Raw genomic sequence first — 13,899 nt, forward strand, 5'->3', positions numbered from 1 at the left:
GGGGCCGCATCCTGCCCCACGGGCTGGGGGGGCGCTGGGGGCCACATCCTGCCCTTCCCAGCCTCTTCTACCCCCACTGCGGAGATGCCAGGGCCACATCCTGCCCCCCCAGACCCTTTCTGCCCTTCTCCTAAGGATGCAGTGACCGCATCCCACCCGCCCCAGCCCTTCAGGCCCCGAAAGGGCCGCATCCTGCCGCTGCTCAGCCCCGGTGATGCTCAGGTTTATCCTGCCCCTCCATCCCCCTTTTTCTTTGTTCCTGGGGCTGCATCCTGCCCCTCCATCTCCCCCTTCCCCCCCTCCAAGCCCTAAGCTGCTCCCAGTCCCCCACAGCTGCCAGCAGTGGGATGAACTGGGGCTGCCCCACCCTGTGCTAGGGCTGGTGATACTGGGGGGGGCTTCCCCTCCCCCCCGAAAAAAGCACCCCCCTCCCCCCTTGATCCTGCAGTTTTAATAATACCACCACAAAGCCCAGCTTAAGGGTCTCATCCCTGCACATGTATGGCCCCCCTGCCCCCCAACCCCTGGACCCAGGACCCCCAGCATGGGGGAGGGGGCTCCCCAGATGCCTGGGTCCCCACTGTGTCTTACCCACCCCCCCCCCCCACCCCCCACCCCCCCAAAACAGGCAGTGGCCATGTACAAGACTCCATATATTTCACATGTACAAAAAGTCACTGGGAGGGGGTCCGGGGAGGAGGGGGGTGGTCCGGGGTGGTGGGCACCATCCTGCTGCCTCCAACACCCCCCCCCCCCAACCCCGGCCTGGCTTTGGTCCCTTTTTTTGGCAATTAGTGTTCACATCAGTGGTCAAAGTGACGAGCGCGGCAGGGGGGGGGCCCCCCCTGTGGTCCCCACAGTGGGCTGGGGGCTCTGGGGCAGTGACCCCAATGGGGAGGGGACACCCCGTGGGTCAGCCACAGGCGCTGGGCCCCCACCACAGCCGGGGGTGGGATTTGGCCTATGCCGCGGGCAAGCTCGGTGGGTGGTCCAGGCAGTGAGACACCCCCCCCCCAGGTGCAGGGGACAGGGATGCCACCTGTGAGCCCGGGGGGGGCGGGGGGGAGGACGATGGCAGGAGGCCGTGCCCCTCCCAGCACAGTGTCGGGGGGCAGGACGGACCCCTCCCCAGCACCGGGGGGGGCAGCGTGGGGTGAGGAGGGGAAACCGAGGCAGCCCCAGCTGCCCCGCCCCCCCCCCCCCCCCCCCCCGCCACCGGGGTCCTTACCCTCGCTCAGCTACAGGCGGATGCACCTGCGGGCTGTGGGATGGAAGGGACAGTGTCAGGGGGGGCCTGGCCTGGGCGACCCCCCTCAGGGGCTGTGGCAGCTCCTGGCACCGGGCTGAGACCCACTATTGTGCTGGGATCCAGTATTGTGCTGGGATCCAGTATTGCACTGGGACCTCACGCTGGGACCCACTATTGCGCTGGGATCCAGTATTGCACTGGGACCTCACGCTGGGACCCACTATTGCGCTGGGATCCAGTATTGCACTGGGACCTCACGCTGGGATCCAGTATTGTGCTGGGATCCAGTATTGCACTGGGACCTCATGCTGGGACCCACTATTGCGCTGGGATCCAGTATTGCACTGGGACCTCACGCTGGGATCCAGTATTGCACTGGGACCTCATGCTGGGACCCACTATTGCGCTGGGATCCAGTATTGAACTGGGACCTCACGCTGGGACCCACTATTGCGCTGGGATCCAGTATTGCACTGGGACCTCACGCTGGGATCCAGTATTGTGCTGGGATCCAGTATTGCACTGGGACCTCATGCTGGGACCCACTATTGCGCTGGGACTGCAGAACTGGGTTCCAGTATTGCACTGGGACCACATAACTGGGTTCCAGTACTGCACTGGGATCCACTATTGAACTGGGACCCCATGTTGGGACCCAGTATTGCACTGAGACCCCATACTGGGTTCCAGTATTGCAGTGGGACACTGCACTGGGATCCAGTATTGGACTAGGACCACATAACTGGGATCCACTATTGGACTGGGACCACATAACTGGGATCCAGTATTGCACAGGGACCCTGCATTGCAGCAAAGACCCCCCATGCTGGAAACCCAGCCTTGCTCTGCTGGGATCCTGTGCCGGCACCCAGCCTTGTACTGGGATCCTGTCCCAGGACCCAGGCTTGCATCAGGATCCTGTACCAGGAGCCATGGCAGGATCCAGTGCTGGGATACTGTGCCAGAAGCCAGGCTTGCACCAGGATCCTGTGCCAGAATCCTATGCCAGGACCCACCCATGCAGCAAGATCTAGTGCTGGGATCCTGTGCCTAGACCCAGGCTTGCACCAGGATCCTGTGGCAGGATCCAGTGCTGGGATCCTGTGGCAGGACCCAGCCGTGCAGCAGGATCCAGTGCTGGGATCCTGTGCCAGGACCCAGGCTTGCATCAGGATCCTGTGGCAGGATCCAGTGCTGGGATCCTGTGCTGGGACCAAGGCTTGCACCAGGATCCTATGTCAGAATCCTATGCCAGGACCCAGCTGTGCAGCAGGATCCAGGGATCCTGTGCCGGGATCCAGCCTCACACCAGGTTCCCACATTAGGACCCTGCTCTGCTCCGCGGGGTCGGGGGGTGCTGGGCACCCCGGGTTGATGGCATGCGGGGAGGGGGCGTGCAGGAGGGGGCATGCGGGGCCGGAAGGAGGGATCTGGAGGGGGGATCCAGGCAGGGATCCGGGGGGATCCAGGCATGCAGGCGGTACCTGGGGGCTAACAGCTGGACTCGTCGTGGTGGGACGGGTCGCAGAAGAAGCGCGAGCCCCGCTTGGCAGTGCGGGCGGTGAAGGGGACGCTCTTCAGCGCTGCAGGGGGGGCAGGGGCGGGGGGGGGACACAGGGGGGGACACAGGGGGACGTCAGCCCCCGCGGGTGGGCGGGAGCCAGGCGTCCGGGCGGGGGGCGGCGGCGGGGGCCGTACCGGTGATGATGTCCTCGATGGTGCCGTCCTTGCCCTCATAGACGGGGCGATGGTCCTTGGCCTGGCGCCGCCGCAGCTCCGCGATCAGCTCCTGCTGCTGCCACTTGTTCCGCTGCCAGAGGCGCAGAGAGCCCGGGTTGGGGACAGCCGTGTCCCCTCTGTGCGTGTCCCCCCCCCCAGCCCACCCACGTGTGTGCCCCCCGCTCACCTTCTCCTGCTTCTTGGCCTCCTGCGCCAACAGCTTCTCCCGCATCACCTCCTCCTGCTTCTTCCGTGTCTCATTCTCCTGCTCCGCGTCCTGCCGGAGCATGGGGATGGCACCGGGAGCCAGCCCCGGTGTCACCGACCCCCCGCCTGTCCCCACCCGGCCCCCCCTCACCTTGTAGGAGCGGATGAACCGGACAAAGACCGGGAAGAAGACGGACGGGGGGGTCGTCTTGGGGCTCTCGCCAAAATACCGCACCACCGTGTTGTAGGCGTCCTGGAAGAGGGGACAGGGTGGTCCCTGATGGGCTGCGTGTCCCACAGCTCCTGGTGGCATCCCGGCACGAGGGGCATGCGAGGCAAGGCGGGCATGAGGGGCGTGGAAGGCAAAACAGGCAGGAGGGGGATGCAAAGCAAGTCAAGTATGCCTGAGGAGCATGTGAAGCAAGGCGTGCTGGAGGAGCGTGCAAGGCAAGGTGGGCACAAGGAGCGTGCAAGGCAAGGCGTGCTGGAGGAGTGTGCAAGGCAAGGCAGGCACAAGGAGCGTGCAAGGCAAGGCGGGCACAAGGAGCGTGCAAGGCAAGGTGGGCACAAGGAGCGTGCAAGGCAAGGCGGGCACAAGGAGCGTGCAAAGCAAGGCAGGCACAAGGAGCGTGCAAGGCAAGGCGGGCACAAGGAGCGTGCAAAGCAAGGCGGGTACAAGGAGCGTGCAAGGCAAGGCGGGCACAAGGAGCGTGCAAAGCAAGGCAGGCACAAGGAGCGTGCAAGGCAAGGCGGGCACAAGGAGCGTGCAAAGCAAGGCGGGCACAAGGAGCGTGCAAGGCAAGGCGGGCACAAGGAGCGTGCAAGGCAAGGTGGGCACAAGGAGCGTGCAAGGCAAGGCGGGCACAAGGAGCGTGCAAGGCAAGGCGGGCGCAAGGAGCGTGCAAGGCAAGGCGGGTACAAGGAGCGTGCAAAGCAAGGCGTGCACAAGGGCCATGCAAAGCAAGACATGCACAAGAAGCATGCAAAGCAAGACAGGTATACGTGAGGAACTTGCAAAGCAAGGTGTGGACGACAGGGACGCACAAGGAGCATGCAAAGCAAGGCAGGCACAAGGAGCATGCAAAGCAAGGCGGGCACAAGGAGCGTGCAAAGCAAGGCGGGCACAAGGAGCATGCAAAGCAAGGCAGGCACAAGGAGCGTGCAAAGCAAGGCGGGCACAAGGAGCATGCAAAGCAAGGCAGGCACAAGGAGCGTGCAAAGCAAGGCGGGCACAAGGAGCGTGCAAGGCAAGGCGGGCGCAAGGAGCGTGCAAGGCAAGGCGGGTACAAGGAGCGTGCAAAGCAAGGCGGGCACAAGGAGCGTGCAAGGGAAGGCGGGTACAAGGAGCGCGCAAAGCAAGGCGGGCACAAGGAGCGTGCAAGGCAAGGCGGGCACAAGGAGCGTGCAAGGCAAGGCGGGTGCAAGGAGCGTGCAAGGCAAGGCGGGCGCAAGGAGCGTGCAAGGCAAGGCGGGTGCAAGGAGCGTGCAAGGCAAGGCGGGCACAAGGAGCGTGCAAGGCAAGGCGGGCACAAGGAGCGTGCAAGGCAAGGCGGGTACAAGGAGCGTGCAAAGCAAGGCGTGCACAAGGGCCATGCAAAGCAAGACATGCACAAGAAGCATGCAAAGCAAGACAGGTATACGTGAGGAACTTGCAAAGCAAGGTGTGGACGACAGGGACGCACAAGGAGCATGCAAAGCAAGGCAGGCACAAGGAGCATGCAAAGCAAGGCGGGCACAAGGAGCGTGCAAAGCAAGGCGGGCACAAGGAGCATGCAAAGCAAGGCAGGCACAAGGAGCGTGCAAAGCAAGGCGGGCACAAGGAGCATGCAAAGCAAGGCAGGCACAAGGAGCGTGCAAAGCAAGGCGGGCACAAGGAGCGTGCAAGGCAAGGCGGGCGCAAGGAGCGTGCAAGGCAAGGTGGGTACAAGGAGCGTGCAAAGCAAGGCGTGCACAAGGAGCGTGCAAGGGAAGGCGGGTACAAGGAGCGCGCAAAGCAAGGCGGGCACAAGGAGCGTGCAAGGCAAGGCGGGCACAAGGAGCGTGCAAGGCAAGGCGGGTGCAAGGAGCGTGCAAGGCAAGGCGGGCGCAAGGAGCGTGCAAGGCAAGGCGGGTACAAGGAGCGTGCAAGGCAAGGCAGGCACGAGGAGCGTGCAAGGCAAGGCAGGCACAAGGAGCATGCAAGGCAAGGCAGGCACAAGGAGCGCGCAAAGCAAGGCGGGCACAAGGGCCATGCAAAGCAAGACATGCACAAGAAGCATGCAAGGCAAGACAGGTATACGTGAGGAACTTGCAAAGCAAGGTGTGGACGACAGGGACGCACAAGGAGCATGCAAAGCAAGGCAGGCACAAGGAGCATGCAAAGCAAGGCAGGCACAAGGAGCGTGCAAAGCAAGGCGGGCACAAGGAGCATGCAAAGCAAGGCAGGCACAAGGAGCGTGCAAAGCAAGGCGGGCACAAGGAGCGTGCAAAGCAAGGCAGGCACAAGGGGCGTGCAAGGCAAAGCGGGCACAAGGAGCATGCAAAGCAAGGCAGGCACAAGGAGCGTGCAAAGCAAGGCGGGCACAAGGAGCGTGCAAAGCAAGGCAGGCACAAGGAGCGTGCAAAGCAAGGTGGGCACAAGGGCCATGCAAAGCAAGGCAGGCACAAGGAGTGTGCAAGGCAAGGCGGGCACAAGGAGCATGCAAAGCAAGGCGGGCACAAGGAGCATGCAAAGCAAGGCAGGCACAAGGAGCATGCAAAGCAAGGCAGGCACAAGGAGCATGCAAAGCAAGGCAGGCACAAGGAGCGTGCAAGGCAAGGCGGGCACAAGGGCCATGCAAAGCAAGGCAGGCACAAGAAGCATGCAAAGCAAGACAGGTATACGTGAGGAACTTGCAAAGCAAGGTGTGGACGACAGGGACGCACAAGGAGCATGCAAAGCAAGGCAGGCACAAGGAGCGTGCAAGGCAAGGCGGGCACAAGGAGCGTGCAAAGCAAGGCGGGCACGAGGAGCGTGCAAGGCAAGGCGGGCACAAGGAGCGTGCAAAGCAAGGCGGGCACAAGGAGCATGCAAAGCAAGGCAGGCACAAGGAGCGTGCAAAGCAAGGCGGGCACAAGGAGCGTGCAAAGCAAGGCGGGCGCAAGGAGCGTGCAAGGCAAGGCGGGTACAAGGAGCGTGCAAAGCAAGGCGGGCACAAGGAGCGTGCAAGGGAAGGCGGGTACAAGGAGCGCGCAAAGCAAGGCGGGCACAAGGAGCGTGCAAGGCAAGGCGGGCACAAGGAGCGTGCAAGGCAAGGCGGGTGCAAGGAGCGTGCAAGGCAAGGCGGGGCGCAAGGAGCGTGCAAGGCAAGGCGGGTGCAAGGAGCGTGCAAGGCAAGGCGGGCACAAGGAGCGTGCAAGGCAAGGCGGGCACAAGGAGCGTGCAAGGCAAGGCGGGTACAAGGAGCGTGCAAAGCAAGGCGTGCACAAGGGCCATGCAAAGCAAGACATGCACAAGAAGCATGCAAAGCAAGACAGGTATACGTGAGGAACTTGCAAAGCAAGGTGTGGACGACAGGGACGCACAAGGAGCATGCAAAGCAAGGCAGGCACAAGGAGCATGCAAAGCAAGGCGGGCACAAGGAGCGTGCAAAGCAAGGCGGGCACAAGGAGCATGCAAAGCAAGGCAGGCACAAGGAGCGTGCAAAGCAAGGCGGGCACAAGGAGCATGCAAAGCAAGGCAGGCACAAGGAGCGTGCAAAGCAAGGCGGGCACAAGGAGCGTGCAAGGCAAGGCGGGCGCAAGGAGCGTGCAAGGCAAGGTGGGTACAAGGAGCGTGCAAAGCAAGGCGTGCACAAGGAGCGTGCAAGGGAAGGCGGGTACAAGGAGCGCGCAAAGCAAGGCGGGCACAAGGAGCGTGCAAGGCAAGGCGGGCACAAGGAGCGTGCAAGGCAAGGCGGGTGCAAGGAGCGTGCAAGGCAAGGCGGGCGCAAGGAGCGTGCAAGGCAAGGCGGGTACAAGGAGCGTGCAAGGCAAGGCAGGCACGAGGAGCGTGCAAGGCAAGGCAGGCACGAGGAGCATGCAAGGCAAGGCAGGCACAAGGAGCGCGCAAAGCAAGGCGGGCACAAGGGCCATGCAAAGCAAGACATGCACAAGAAGCATGCAAGGCAAGACAGGTATACGTGAGGAACTTGCAAAGCAAGGTGTGGACGACAGGGACGCACAAGGAGCATGCAAAGCAAGGCAGGCACAAGGAGCATGCAAAGCAAGGCAGGCACAAGGAGCGTGCAAAGCAAGGCGGGCACAAGGAGCATGCAAAGCAAGGCAGGCACAAGGAGCGTGCAAAGCAAGGCGGGCACAAGGAGCGTGCAAAGCAAGGCAGGCACAAGGGGCGTGCAAGGCAAAGCGGGCACAAGGAGCATGCAAAGCAAGGCAGGCACAAGGAGCGTGCAAAGCAAGGCGGGCACAAGGAGCGTGCAAAGCAAGGCAGGCACAAGGAGCGTGCAAAGCAAGGTGGGCACAAGGGCCATGCAAAGCAAGGCAGGCACAAGGAGTGTGCAAGGCAAGGCGGGCACAAGGAGCATGCAAAGCAAGGCGGGCACAAGGAGCATGCAAAGCAAGGCAGGCACAAGGAGCATGCAAAGCAAGGCAGGCACAAGGAGCATGCAAAGCAAGGCAGGCACAAGGAGCGTGCAAGGCAAGGCGGGCACAAGGGCCATGCAAAGCAAGGCAGGCACAAGAAGCATGCAAAGCAAGACAGGTATACGTGAGGAACTTGCAAAGCAAGGTGTGGACGACAGGGACGCACAAGGAGCATGCAAAGCAAGGCAGGCACAAGGAGCGTGCAAGGCAAGGCGGGCACAAGGAGCGTGCAAAGCAAGGCGGGCACGAGGAGCGTGCAAGGCAAGGCGGGCACAAGGAGCGTGCAAAGCAAGGCGGGCACAAGGAGCATGCAAAGCAAGGCAGGCACAAGGAGCGTGCAAAGCAAGGCGGGCACAAGGAGCGTGCAAAGCAAGGCGGGCACAAGGAGCATGCAAAGCAAGGCGGGCACAAGGAGTGTGCAAGGCAAAGCGGGCACAAGGAGCATGCAAAGCAAGGCGGGCACAAGGAGCGTGCAAAGCAAGGCGGGCACAAGGAGCGTGCAAAGCAAGGCGGGCACAAGGGCCATGCAAAGCAAGGCGTGCATGACAAGGACAAGAAGCATGGGAAGCAAGGCCTGCCTGACAAGGCGCCACGCGAGGCGTGAGGCACAGCCGCCCGGCAGCGCTCACCTCGGCTGTCCGTGCGTCCTTCTGCAGCCGCTCCAGCTTGCCCTCGCTGGCAGCCAGGAAGGCGCGCAGGACGCTGTTCTCATGCAGCCCACACTCCCGGCGCAGCAGCTCCATTCCCCGGCCCAGCTCCTTCACATCCATCAGTACGTTCTCCAGGGACACTACGGGGGACAACGGGTCAGGGGACCCAGGGCCGCAGGGGACGGTGAAGTGGGGGGCGTGGGGACGGGGGGGCACCTGCAGCCGCCTTCTCCACGAAGTGCAGCTCCTGCCAGAAGGTTGCCAGCTCGGGGTACTTCTCCCGCACCGTCAGCGCGATGAAATGCAGCAGCGTCATCTTCCTGTCCGTCGACTTGGTGTCCAGGAGCTGCAGGAGGGTTTTGGGGGGGGTGGGAGGTGTCAGGACCGTGGGATGGGACCCCTGAGATCCCACAGGGACCCAGGCAAGGGGGAAGGGGGGGGTCCAGGGCTGCCCACCAGGTCCAGGCTCTGCAGTTTGAAGCCGTAGACGGCACCACGTTTGCTGCTGTTCATGTAGTTGCCCAGCGCCAAGATGATCTGCAGGGGAAAAAGCCCCAGGGATGGGGGTGTCAGGGAGGAGCGAGACCCCCGTGGGACCCCCATGATGGATGGAGGGCAGGACTCCGGCTTGTCCCCCCGGCCGCTGGCCTCCCCATGCTCACCTCCAACATGTGCTTCAGCTTCTGGGAGGACTTGACAGAGGCTGAGGCTGCGATGATGGCATTGAGCTGCTGCAGGGGGACAGGATGGGGGGGCTCAGCCAGGGCGCAGGGTCCGGGCACCCCCGGTGGGTGCAATATCCCCCTCCCCAGCTCCGTACCGGTGTCAGCATCTGGAGGTTTTCGGCAAAGTTGCCGAGGAAAGCCATGATGGCCATGCGCTGGGGCAGCCGCTCCACCTTGCTGAACTGCAGCATGAAGCGGTCCTCGTCCGCCAGCTCCTCCAGCGGCTTGCGCTCCCGCTCGTACTGCCGCAGCGCCTTCACCTCCGCCTCCGTCGGCAGGAACCGCATCAGGCACTCCACAAAGTCCACCGGCAGCGTCGCCAGGTCGAACCTGCTCCCCACCCCTGCTGTCAGGGACCAGCTCCCCACTGGGTCCTCTCTGGGACCCCCTGGCCCCCAGATAGGGCCCCTGCACCCAACCAACCTCCCTGCACCCTGCCTGGACCCCCTGCCCCCCATCCAGCCCCCCTGCACCCTGCCTGGACCCCCAGCACCCTGCCTGGACCCCCTGCATCCCAGACAGACCCCCTGCACCCTGCCTGGACCCCTGGACCCCAGACAGATCCCCTGCACCCTGCCTGGACCCCCTGCCCCCCATCCAGCCCCCCTGTACCCTGCCTGGACCCCCTGCATTCCAGACAGACCCCCTGTACCCTGCCTGGACCCTCTGCCCCCCATCCAGCCCCCCTGCACCCTGCCTGGACCCCCTGCATCCCAGACAGACCCCCTGCACCCTGCCTGGACCCCTGGACCCCAGACAGATCCCCTGCACCCTGCCTGGACCCCCTGCCCCCCATCCAGCCCCCCTGCACCCTGCCTGGACCCCCTGCATCCCAGACAGACCCCCTCCATCCTGCCTGGACCCCCAGCACCCCAGCCAGTCCCACTGCACCCTTCCTGGACCCCTGGACTCCAGACAGATTCCCTGCACCTTGCCTGGACCCCCTGCCCCCCAGCCAGACCCCCTGCACCCTGCCTGGACCCCCAGCACCCCAGTCAGCCCCCCTGCACCCTGCTTGGACCCCCAGCACCCAACAAACCTCCCTGCACGCTGCCTGGACCCCCTGCCCCCCAGCCAGCCCCCCTGCCCCCTGCCTGGACCCCCAGCACCCCAGACAGATACCCTGCACCCTTCCTGGACCCCCTGCACCCCAACCAACCTCCCTGCACCTTGCCTGGACCCCCTGCAAGCCACCCAACCTCCCTGCACCCCAGCCAGGGCTCCCCATTGCCCCCCCCCCCCCCGCCCCCGCTGCACCCCGGCACAGGAGCACGCACGTGTGGATGGCCCTGCAGATCTCCTCGGCGCCGCGGCCCGCCTTGCGCAGGGTGATGGCCAGGTTCTTGGCACGGTTGGCTTCCAGCAGCGTCACCTTGGTGGCCACCTTCTGCGACGCCTTGTTCTTGGCACAGACCAGGTCGAGGGCTGGACCCTGCGCTTTGGTCTTGAAAAGCTCCTCGAAGCGCTCCAGGTCGAGGTCCTGGTGGGACAAGATGCTCAGAGGGGGGCAGTGGCGGTGGCACCCACCCAGCCGCTTGGGGCGGGGGTCCCGGGCTCACCTCCAGCACCCGCTCATCGTCCAGCTCGCTGAACACCGTCCCACTGATCTGGTTGGGCTTCAGCGCCGTCCAGTTGAAGACGGGCAGCCGGAATTTGGTTTTGATGGGCTTCTTGATCCGGATGGCTGCCAGCGGGGTAGGAGCCAGCTCAGCCCACGCCGGGGCAGGGGGACACATCCCAGGCCCACCCTGAGCCACCGGAGTCCAGTGCATCGGTCCCCAGGCTGTCACCATCCCCTGGGCCACCCCAGCCCCGTGCTGTGGTCCCTGCGCCCGTTCCTTGGCGATGGCAGCCCCGACACCCTGGTGTCTGCAGCCCGGCCCCTTCCTCTGTCCTCTCCCTGTCCCCATGGTCCCTGCACACCCCATCCCCACAGTCCCCATGCTGTCCCTGTCCCCATGGTCCCTGCACACCCCATCCCCACAGTCCCCATGCTCTCCCTGTCCCTGTCCCCATGGCCCCTGCACATCCCCACCCCACAGTTTCCACACCCTCCCTGTTCCAATCCCCATCATCTCTGCATGTCCCCATCCCCACGCTCTCCCTGTCCTTGTCCCCATGGTCCCTGCACATCCCCAGCCCCACAGCCCCCACGCTCTCTCTGTCCCTGTCCCCATGTCCCCAGACCCTCCCTGTCCTTGTCCCCACTCTCCCTGTCCTTGTCCCCATGGTCCCTGTGCATCCCCATCCCCACAGCCCCCACGCTCTCCCTGTCCCTGTCCCCACGTCCCCACACCCTCCCTGTCCCTGTCCCCACGTCCCCACACCCTCCCTGTCCTTGTCCCCATGGTCCCTGCACATCCCCAGCCCCACAGCCCCCACGCTCTCCCTGTCCCTGTCCCCACACCCTCCCTGTCCCTGTCCCCATGGTCCCTGCACATCCCCATCCCCACAGCCCCCACGCTCTCCCTGTCCCTGTCCCCACACCCTCCCTGTCCCTGTCCCCATGGTCCCTGCACATCCCCAGCCCCACAGCCCCCACGCTCTCCCTGTCCCTGTCCCCGCGTCCCCACACCCTCCCGGTCCTTGTCCCCATGGTCCCTGCACATCCCCATCCCCACAGCCCCCACGCTCTCCCTGTCCCTGTCCCCACACCCTCCCTGTCCCTGTCCCCATGGTCCCTGCACACCCCATCCCCACAGTCCCCATGCTGTCCCTGTCCCTGTCCCCATGGTCCCTGCACACCCCATCCCCACAGTCCCCACGCTCTCCCTGTCCCTGTCCCCGCGTCCCCACACCCTCCCGGTCCTTGTCCCCATGGTCCCCACCCACCCCATCCCCACAGCCCCCACGCTCTCCCTGTCCCTGTCCCCACAGCCCCCACTCTCCCCGTCCCCACGGTCCCCACATCCTCCCCACCTACCTGAGAGCCCAACGGTGAGGGCGATGGAGGGCGAAGCCCCCGGCAGCGGTGGGGCTGGGGGGCACTTGCCTGTGCAGGGAGGAGAGGATGAGCCCATGCCCCAGTGGGGTTGTCCCAATTATGGGGACGCCCCCAGCCTCAGGGGTGGTCCAGCACCAGGGACACCCCACTTTTGAAGCCCCCCCCTTCCACCCCAGGGATGCCCCAGCCTTGGGATGTCCCAGTTTTGGGGCTGCCCTGGGGACTCTCCCATCCTCACCTGGGAGCGGGGGGGCTGGGGGTGGCAGGGGGGGTGGCGGGGGGGGCGGGGGGGGTGCAGCCTCTGCGGGGGGCAGGACAGGGACGCACAGGGCCTCCTCCAGGGGCTCGGGCTCGGGCTGGGGGGGGAGCTCGGTGGCCAGCACGGGGGGCGGCTCGGAGCCGTAGCGTCGCCGAAAAGCCTCGTCCTTCTCCTTCATCATCCGCCGCAGCGTGTGCACTTGGTGGTTCGTGCGCTCGTAGGTCTCCTGGGGGTGGAAAGCGTCAGCCTGAGGGGGGGGGCAGGACCCTGCCCCACTCCCCATGGCCCCCCCACGCACCTTTACCACCTCCAGCTCCTTCTCCCGCTGCAGCAGCTGCTTCTCCAGCTCTGCCACCCGCATCATGTTCTCGTTCTCCAGGTCCAGCAGCTTCTCCGTTAGCTAGGGGGGGGGGATGATGGGACACACAGCTGTGACACCAGCTCAGAGACCCCCCCCAGTATCACCACTGACCTCCCATGACCCTGGGAGGGGATGCCCCCAGGACCTGGTAAGGAGCATCCCCGTGTCCCCCCCGCCTTCACGTACGTGGGACAGATGCTCCTCCAGCTCCTCCACCTTCTCCAGGGCCACGTTCTTGGTCTCAGCATCCTCCAGCAGCCCCCCCACATCGAAGACATTATCCAGGTACGCCTGGATCTGCACCTGCAGCTTCTCGCTCTCCGTATGCCTCGACTTCTGCGGGCATCGGGGCAGCGTCAGGGACGGGGCGGGGGGCTCCTCGGGGCAGCCCCCCCACCCCCCGTACCTGCAGGAACTCCTCCAGCCCCAGCTTGGTGAACTCGTACTGGAGATGGACGCGGAAGTTCATGTCCTCCACCGAGTGCACCACGATGTTGATGAACTGCATGCAGGCGACCTGGGGGCAGGGGAGGGGGGGGGCGTGTCACCAGGAGCCCCCCACCCCCATCGTCCTCAGCACCCCCTGCCAACCCAAAGACCCTCGCCCAGGAGCGGGTGTCCCACCATGAAGTCGATGCTGCTGTCCTCGTTGCGGAAATAGTCCATCAGCCGCTCGAAGCGATGCTTCTCCTTGCAGACCTGAGTGGGCAGCGAACGCGGGGTTAACCTGGCTGAGCCCCCCTACCCTGGCCCCCAGCCCCCCCCCAGCCCCTGGGCTCCAGTCCCCTAATCCCAGCCTGGGCCTGGGCCTCCCAGCCCCCCCATCCCAGCACAATCCCGGTGCCCCCAGTGCCCCTAATCCCAGCCTGGTCCTCGTGCCCCCAGTCCCCCTCAATCCCAGTTTGATCCCCATGCCCCCGGTTACCCCATCCCAGCCTGGTCCTGGTGCTCTCAGTCCCTCTCCATCCCAGTGTGATCCTGGTGCCCCCAGTCCCCCACATCCCAGCCTGGTCCTGGTGCTCCCGCTCCCCCTCAATCCCAGTTTGATCCTGGTGCCCCTGGTTACCCCATCCCAGCCTGGTCCTGGTCCCCCCAGTCCCTCCCATGCAGCCTGGTCCTGGTGCTCCCTGTCCCTCCTCATCCCAGTTTGATCCTGGTGCCCCCCAGTGTCCTAATATCCCAGGCT

At 64.8% G+C, this 13,899-nt stretch overlaps 1 protein-coding gene across 3 annotated transcripts; it reads right to left on the reverse strand.

Moving 5' to 3' along the window:
- Positions 1-635: 635 nt before the first annotated feature.
- On the reverse strand, positions 636-13,412 carry FMNL3 (formin like 3; the record flags this gene model as incomplete). 3 transcript variants are annotated; one of them, XM_055791993.1, is given in 18 exon segments in its annotated part: positions 636-1,261; positions 2,734-2,832; positions 2,948-3,059; positions 3,156-3,245; positions 3,327-3,428; positions 8,404-8,564; positions 8,641-8,770; positions 8,881-8,961; positions 9,087-9,155; positions 9,245-9,479; positions 10,427-10,629; positions 10,709-10,833; positions 12,073-12,141; positions 12,332-12,578; positions 12,651-12,752; positions 12,900-13,046; positions 13,120-13,230; positions 13,338-13,412. In XM_055791993.1, coding segments are annotated over 17 exon segments (2,151 nt in total), but the record flags the coding sequence as incomplete, so codon positions are not given.
- Between the last annotated feature and the right edge of the window lie 487 nt (positions 13,413-13,899).

This window comes from Falco peregrinus, chromosome 19, assembly GCF_023634155.1.
Source record: "Falco peregrinus isolate bFalPer1 chromosome 19, bFalPer1.pri, whole genome shotgun sequence".
In the NCBI taxonomy this organism is placed as follows: domain Eukaryota; kingdom Metazoa; phylum Chordata; class Aves; order Falconiformes; family Falconidae; genus Falco; species Falco peregrinus.